An 8,107-nucleotide genomic window follows, 5' to 3' on the forward strand; every position below is an offset into this window, starting at 1 on the left:
CGCCAGGTGAGAAGGCCGCGGACCCGAGGGACGCGCGCGCGGGCGGGGGAGGGGGCGAGGGTCACGTGCGCGCGCGCGGGGTCGCCGTCGGGGGGGCCCGGGGCCCTCGGGGGGGTCACGTGGACGTTAGGAGGGGGTCCTGGCCCTCCCGCGGCGCTTGGAGTGGACTCCTCGAGGGTGACCCTCCTGCAAGGGGTAAGGGCGCTTTGGGGGGGTCCCCGAGAGCCTTGCCTGGGTGTGCAGGGCCGCGGAGCTCGGAGACTCTCTTTGGGACCCCCCCCTTAGGGCCCGCGAGGGCATGCACCGCTCTCCAGGAGGGAGCGGGTCCACCTTCCCGGCCCAGGATATTGTCCTGCTTCCCTCTCCACATCAGGGCAAAGGGTCATCTCTTTCCCAGCCCAACCCCGTCTCTGTCCCCACTCTAGGAAGAAGGGACTTGAGGGGGGCAGTTCCCACCCTGGAGTCTGCAAAGTAGAGAAGGGACCCTCTTGGAACTGGAGTGGTTGAACATTTGGGTGAACCGGGGAAGGTGGGCATGGAAACGGGTTCTCAGTGCTTTGGGTGACTCTAGAGCCTGGTCTGTCTCCTTTGGGGGAAGAGGAGAGGGTCCCACGGTGGTGTTTTGAGGCGCGATGACAACAAGGAAGTGTCACATGCTGGTGTGACCGACCTCCCCGGCTCCATCCACAGCCTGTCTGCAGCCTGGAGGGGTGGGGGCCGTGATGGGAGGACTTGGCCGCCCTTCCAGGAAGAGTGGCTCAGGCCCAAGGGGGACATCCTGGGATGGGAGGTCCTGTTCGGAGACCTGTGTTCCTGCCCAGAGTGGGCTCTGGCTTCCTAGGGTCGTTCCGTAAAGTGCGTCTAGTCTGGTGCTTCCATCCTGAGGCAGCTACTGGGGGAGATAGTGTTGTCAGTTGGGGTGGATCGAGCCCCAAATAGGCATCCCAAGAGCTTTGGTTCAAGGGTAAAAATTTAGGAGGAAAAGAAAAAGAAGAAGAAAAGGAGTTGAGAGGTGGAGAGGCCCCTCTTAGCTCAGGTGTGGGGCTCCTGGACCACAGGCAGACTTTGCTAAGTTTGCTGGATCGTTGATGGGGACACCTGTGAAGTCTGCCTTGTCGCAAGTGTAATCTGTGCCTAAAGGGTCTTCCGTTTGGGTCAAATGAGGATTTTGGATACCTCCAAGCAAAGCTTCCCCACGGTCCGCCCAGTGGGTTCATGCAGAGCCTGGGCATGGGGCCGTAAGGCAAGCTTGTGCTCTAAAGCATCCCGAAGAACCAGCCTGAGGTTCTGGCCCGGGCCACCTGCACCTGCACCGGGGGATGTCCGGAATCTCTGCTCATGGCGAACTCCTGGGGACCCTCCTAGGCTCTGGGCTCTGGGCCTTCCGGACCTCCCGGACCGTGTCAGTGAGAATCGCAGCCTGGCACAGACCGTTTAGACCCAGGCCTCATCACGGAGCAGGAAAGGGGCATTTGGAAAGTCCTGGGTGCCTTGGGAACCTGGGGGCCTTCGGTAAAAACTCAAGGTGGTCTTGAGCGTCGAGCATGTCCGTAAATCGTGGACTGGTGGGTGCCCCTCATAGACCAGATGGCAAGACCTATGGTTTTCCTAAAGCAGAGACGGGGGAGGCTGCCCCGAGCCCCGGGCTTCCTGGTGGTGACTCTCCTTTGCTTCCTGTCCATTTCCAGATCGCAGCCAAAATCGGGGGCGATGCTGCCACCACCGTGAACAACAGCACTCCCGATTTTGGGTTTGGGGGCCAAAAGAGACAGTTGGAAGACGGAGGTAACCCCCGCCCCTGCTTTTCTAGTTTGGGAGGAGGGGCTGGGGACAGATGGGGTGCTTTAGATGGGGGCTGTGTGGTGGTATAAAACCTCTGCACTCCCGGCCCTCTGCATCCTTCATGTCTGTCCTGAGGTAGTGGGTGGCCGAAAGCAGGGCACGTGCAGGGCACTAGGCCCAGGCTGTCCATTCCCAGAACTGTCCTCCCTCTCTGGGAGGCTGGGAGGTATGGGATGACCCAGTGGGCAGTTTGGCCAGCCCAAGGACCAGGAGCCAGTGCTGGGTGCTGACCTGTCCGAGCACCCCTCCTACCTCTCTCCAGGGGCAAGTTGGTCCTCAGCCTGAAGGACTGGGCGGGCCATCGTGTCCGCTCCCTTGTCTTCAGGGGCCATTTACTCCGAGCCTGGGGGGGCCTTCCCAGAGGCCACTGCCTCTAGGTGGTCTGTTCTGCCTACCTGGTGTTGGGATGGGGTGCGGCGAAGGTTTGCCTACGGCCTGAGCCGCCACCGGTGGGCAGGCACGGTCTCTGATGCCGTCTCCCTCTCACAGATCAGCCAGAGAGCAAGAAGCTGGCTTCCCAAGGAGACTGTAAGTCCACCGGAGGTGCGGGCAGGGCGCTCTGGGCCTGGAGGAGCCGAGAGCCAGGAGTGCCGAGCTCATGGCGACTGCTCCGTGGAGGCTCCCGGGCTTCACCGTCCGGGGCCTGTGGGTTTTAGGGATCCCAGCACCCCTGAAGTGGAGGCCGAAAAGCTGCTTGTGCTCTGGTGGGAGGGGGCTGCAGGATCATCAGGCACTGGGGTCCACTTGCCACTGTGACAGTCTCTAGGCCCCTGTGCCTCGTGGGGACAAGGGACCTCAGAACGGGTAGCATTAGCCACCAAAAAGGGCCAAGCCAACCTTCCTCTTGGGTTTTCTCTTTGCAGCAATCAGTTCTCAACTTGGGCCCATCCATCCCCCCCCAAGGTAAGCTGCGATTGGGAGAATGGGGTTCCACTGTCTCCGGTCTTCCTTGCTTAATGGCGGGGGGAGGCTCTGTCGTGGCAGAGTGCCGGAGCTAGCCAGAGCGTGTGGACAGGAGCGATGGCTGAGAGGCTGTGTCCCTCCCCTTGTCCCCGCTGGTCTGCAGGGCTGTGGGCGGAGGTGGCAGAACTAGTCATTGGGTGGCAGCAGGGTCTCTGCTTCCTGGTGCTCCCTTATCTGGATGAGGATGTTTGAGAGCACAGACCCTCTTCCCAGAGCGGGCTGGGGACAGCTTTGGCCGCCTCGCCCCCTCCAAATGCCGATGCGGAGTGCTGGTGCAGCCTGGCATCCCTGCTGTTGTGCCGTCCCGGGGAGGCAGGTGGACCTGACATAGGTTGTCTGTGAAGGGCCAGTTTTTCTTTCCTTTTCTAAATTGGGTTAGTAGTTTTGGAAGGCAAGAAAAGGGACCCAGCAGGGAAAGGAGCAGGGTACACGGCCCACTCTTAGCGGGGTCAGGAATCTGCAGGCAGAAGGCGGCGACTCCTTGGCCTGCTGGGGAAGCGTCCTGGTGCATCTCCCTGCATCGCTGGATGCAGTGGGGCCCGCTGCCCCAGCCCAGGCCTCACAGCACACATGGGGAAACTGAGACCTCGAGAGGTGACATGGCCGCTGTGGGGAGGAGGAGCCCCATCTGCAGTGACGCTCTGCTGAGGCCTGTGGGGACTGGGGCCTGTTCTCTGAGACCCCGTGGATGCTCTGCCCTCCTCCTCATCATTTGAGACTGACTGTCAGCGTTCTCTCTACAGGACTTCGATGACAGAGGAGTACAGGGTTCCTGACGGCATGGTGGGCCTGAGTGAGTGTGGGTCACTGGCCAGGGAGACCTTGTCCCCCTGCAGGGAGACGTCAGGGATAACCCAGAAGCCTGCAGGTTGCCTGCATCTGTCCCCCTGCAGGGAGGTGTCGGGGATAGCCCAGGAGCCTGCAGACCGCCTGCATCTGTCCCCCCTCCGTCCTCGGTGCTCTGGGGGTGACACCGCCCTCTGTGTCCAAGGGGCTGGTGGCGCCTTCCCCACGCTGAGCTCCCTGGGTCAGTTTTCACTTGTCTCCTTTTTCTCCACCTAGTCATCGGCCGGGGAGGCGAGCAGATTAACAAGATCCAGCAGGATTCAGGCTGCAAAGTACAGATCTCTCCAGGTAGGGGAGAGCCGGACTCCTCCCCATGTGGGGCCGAGGGCTGGGGTCAGGGCTGGGCTCTTAGTGCTGGCCGGGGCCGTGAGGCCCAGCACTCCCCGACTCCAGCTCCAGGAGCAGTAGTGCTGGCGGCTTTTGTTCTTGGACGTTGGGGTACAGACTGAGCGGGAGCTTTGGACCCGGCGTGGGGTCTTGCTGCAGACCCTGCTCTGAGCCATCATGGTGCCCCTGTGTGACGTACACGCGAGCAGGAGCGCCGAGGCCAGTGGCGTGCTAGGCCAGAGGGGAGCCCCGAGCTCAGCCCTGGGTTTAGGTCCCGTTCTGGCTGCAGGTCTGATTGTAGACGGGCTGTCAGCACCTCTGAAACCCAGGTCCCTGAGCCGCAGGGTGCCCGCGCCCGCTCCCGCTCCCGCTCCCGTCCATGGCGCACTCTGACTGCAGAGGAGGCTCCCCCTCCCTGGTCCTGGAGGGTGAGCCAGGGTTTGAACCTTGCAGAATCTGCCTCTTCTCCACCTCACCTTTTCCCCTGGCAGTCCTGTCTCCCAATGACTGTAAGCTTCTCTTAGCCTGGCATTGAACTGCCCCCAGGTGTTCAGAGAGGCAGATTACCCGGTGGAGAGACAGAGAGCAAGAGATCACTACCCCCCACCCCCATTGCTGCACTATAATTCATTCTCTAGGGACCTTGGGCATGCACACACGCACGCACCTGAGCCCGGCATGTTTTAAACCACCATGTCCAGGATTCAAACTGCGGCCGACTACACACAAATTCCTCAGCGTTGCCGTTATGCCATCTGTTGGTCCTGAGGCAGATTAATTTTTAGTCTGCTGAACTGAAAATGGCCATGGGTTCTCATCTGCAAGCAGGCCAGGGAGGGCACTGACCCTGTCTCTTCTCCTCCCCAGACAGCGGTGGCCTCCCCGAGCGCAGCGTGTCCTTGACAGGAGCCCCAGAATCTGTCCAGTAAGTCCTGGGGCTGGGCTTGTCGCCGGGACTAGGGGAGTAGGCAGAAGCCATCTGGATCCCTTTGACAGTCGGGGGCAACTCCAGGCTGTCATCTATTCCTGCCCTTCAGGGCCGCTCTGGCTGGCGGGCTCATCCCCCAGACTTCCCAGGTCTGAACAGCCCAGCCCCAGACCAGCCACTTGGCGCCTGTCAGATCCTGCCTTCAGGGTCTCCTTCCCTTGAGCTGGGTGGGGCCGCCAGACCACAGTCCTTCTCAGGTGGCGCCTCCCCTTCCTCCCCTGCCAGGAAGGCGAAGATGATGCTGGATGACATTGTGTCTCGGGGCCGCGGGGGCCCCCCAGGACAGTTTCACGACAATGCCAATGGAGGCCAGAACGGCACTGTGCAAGAGATCATGATCCCTGCAGGCAAGGCCGGCCTTGTCATCGGCAAAGGCGGGGAGACCATCAAGCAGCTGCAGGTGAGGGGTGTACCCTTGTGCACCAGGACCCAGCCCCCAACCTATACCGGCTCAGAAGAGTCTGTCAAAGCCCGGCACTAACCGTTCGCCTTGGTCATAAAGGAGCGAGCCGGAGTGAAGATGATCTTAATTCAGGACGGTTCCCAAAACACAAATGTGGACAAGCCCCTCCGGATCATTGGGGACCCTTACAAAGTGCAGGTGAGCGGGCCCCAGGGTGCCGGCAGGCGGTTCTGGAGTAGTGCGGGTGGGCAGGGCAGGTGGCCTGGGGTCGGACGGCTGCACCTCCTCCCAGCCGTGGCCGCAGCGCCGACCGCCTGCCTGCCAGGGAGAGGGCTCCTGCCCTGTGACAGTGCCCGCGTCTTTGCAGCAAGCCTGTGAGATGGTGATGGACATCCTTCGGGAGCGCGACCAAGGCGGCTTTGGGGACCGGAACGAGTACGGCTCTCGGATCGGCGGGGGCATCGACGTGAGTGTGGACCAGGGAGCGGGGATCGTCTTGTCAGCCTGTGGACAGCAGAGCTGTAGCCGGACCCCAGCCCACCACTGCCTCCCCTCTCCCCCCAGGTGCCAGTGCCCAGGCATTCTGTGGGCGTGGTCATCGGCCGGAGCGGAGAGATGATCAAGAAGATCCAGAACGACGCCGGTGTGCGGATACAGTTCAAGCAAGGTCAGGCCGCGGGTGCCTCACCACGCCGTGTACCGACCATTAGTCAGCCTTTTCCTTCCCTCCTCTGGGGCAGATCCATGAGCGCTGGTGGCCTGCAGTCTTTCCAAGTCCAGAGGCGATGTTTTCCTGTCCCCACCAAACGTCCCCTCACGACAGGGCGGCCGTGGCACCCAGCAGGCTATGCCCAGTAATTACTGCCTCAACGCTTGCGTTCTCCCAGTTTGCACACAGTGTGTCTGGAGGCCCCTTAGATACTGTTTTCCGGAGATAAAGCCAGGTTCTGTGAAACACAGGTTAGTTCTAGGGACGCCGGAGCCTTCTGCTGCCCTATCCTGGCTGGCCAGAATCCCCAGAGCCTCCCTGCTGCCAGCTTTCCTGGGCAGGCCGAGGATAGAAGTGGCACTGGGCCGCCGCACCGCAGGCCCTGCCTAGGCCAGGCGTCGGCCTTGGGGCAGTGTCGCAGGGCAGGGAGGTGGGCCCTGCTTTAAGTCAGTTCTCTGCTCTCTCCCTGGTGCTGGCCTCAGATGACGGGACGGGTCCCGAGAAGATAGCGCACATAATGGGGCCCCCGGACAGGTGCGAGCATGCGGCCCGGATCATCAACGACCTCCTCCAGAGCCTTCGGGTAGGTGGGCTCAGACCCACTGAGGGCCGGGGGTCCAGGCAGCTGGGCAGGGCTGCACCAGCGAGGGTCCGGGCTGGCCTCCTGTGTTCATCTTCTTCGTTCTCCTTTCTGTCCGGCAGAGTGGGCCCCCAGGCCCTCCAGGGGGCCCTGGAATGCCCCCAGGGGGGCGGGGCCGAGGAAGAGGCCAAGGCAGCTGGGGGCCCCCTGGTGGGGAGATGACCTTCTCTATCCCCACGCACAAATGTGGGCTGGTCATCGGCCGAGGTGAGAACCGTCACTCCACCTGCCTTCCCTCACCCCTGCACCCCACTGTCCCTCAACCTGTGCCCTGCCACCCCTCACCCCTGCACCCCGGTGTCCCTCACTACAGGTGGCGAGAATGTGAAAGCCATAAACCAGCAGACAGGCGCCTTCGTAGAGATCTCCCGGCAGCTGCCACCCAACGGGGACCCCAACTTCAAACTGTTTATCATCCGGGGCTCCCCCCAGCAGATTGACCATGCCAAGCAGCTCATTGAGGAGAAGATCGAGGTAGCTCAGGGCAGACTCGGGGAGCCTGGCTCTTTGCCTCCCTCTCCCACCTCACTCACCTTGCCCCTTCCCCCTTCTCCAGGGTCCTCTCTGCCCCGTCGGACCAGGCCCCGGGGGACCAGGCCCTGCCGGCCCAATGGGGCCCTTCAACCCCGGCCCCTTCAACCAGGGGCCCCCAGGGGCTCCCCCTCAGTGAGTATCGCTGTTTCTGGGACTCGGGGTGGGCTCGCCGTGCTGGCCCGAGCGGCACGTGCCGTTTACGTCTCCCGGCGGGAGCACGCACGGCCAGCCCGGCCGTTTGAGGCCGCTCGCAGGGCTGGCCGGCCTGGGTCTCCGCTCCACGTGCCCGTCAGCCGTGCTTGCTTTCACAGGGCCTCGTGTACCCCAGAACCGCGAGTTCTGGGCATGCGTCTCCCTTTGCCTTTTTAAGGTTTTTGCTGCAGGACGCATGTGCTCACTGGAGAGAGACGGGGAGTGGGCCATCACTGCCCTTCTCTGTTCTGTTCTCTCCTTGGGTTTTGGGCACGCTCACGGACCCAGAGTGAGCTTCGAGCCGCCAGTCTGTGACTTGGACTGCAGCCGGCTCCATGGGAGTCGGCGCCTTAACCACTGTGCCACCTGCTGGCTCCCGGGACGTGTCTCATGTCCTTGCGCTGGTGGCCGTGACAGGGCCCTGTGGGCTGGCCTCTGACACAGTGGGCAGCTCCATGCGTGTGTGCACAGCCCCGTCTTCCTCTCCCTGCAGTGCCGGGGGCCCCCCTCCCCACCAGTATCCCCCCCAGGGCTGGGGCAACACCTACCCCCAGTGGCAGCCGCCTGCTCCTCACGACCCAAGTAAGTACAGGGCTCCTGCACAGGGGCGGGCCTGGCCCCGGGCGCCCCCTCAGCCTCCGGTCCCTTCCTACAGACAAGGCC

At 62.6% G+C, this 8,107-nt stretch overlaps 1 protein-coding gene across 1 annotated transcript in view; it reads left to right on the forward strand.

Moving 5' to 3' along the window:
• Positions 1 to 543: 543 nt before the first annotated feature.
• Positions 544 to 8,107, forward strand: part of KHSRP (KH-type splicing regulatory protein) — a gene marked incomplete in the record, with an annotated part of 9,376 nt that continues 1,812 nt past the window's right edge. Inside the window, 14 exon segments of the mRNA XM_014584931.2 lie at positions 544 to 1,785; positions 2,332 to 2,370; positions 2,706 to 2,745; positions 3,549 to 3,598; positions 3,868 to 3,939; positions 4,846 to 4,903; positions 5,192 to 5,366; positions 5,469 to 5,567; positions 5,737 to 5,835; positions 5,934 to 6,036; positions 6,561 to 6,661; positions 6,781 to 6,925; positions 7,032 to 7,192; positions 7,275 to 7,384. Of these exon segments, the coding sequence (XP_014440417.2) occupies positions 1,545 to 1,785; positions 2,332 to 2,370; positions 2,706 to 2,745; positions 3,549 to 3,598; positions 3,868 to 3,939; positions 4,846 to 4,903; positions 5,192 to 5,366; positions 5,469 to 5,567; positions 5,737 to 5,835; positions 5,934 to 6,036; positions 6,561 to 6,661; positions 6,781 to 6,925; positions 7,032 to 7,192; positions 7,275 to 7,384 (1,493 nt within the window).

Source organism: Tupaia chinensis, unplaced genomic scaffold, assembly GCF_000334495.1.
Source record: "Tupaia chinensis unplaced genomic scaffold, TupChi_1.0 Scaffold148210_1, whole genome shotgun sequence".
Taxonomy (NCBI): domain Eukaryota; kingdom Metazoa; phylum Chordata; class Mammalia; order Scandentia; family Tupaiidae; genus Tupaia; species Tupaia belangeri.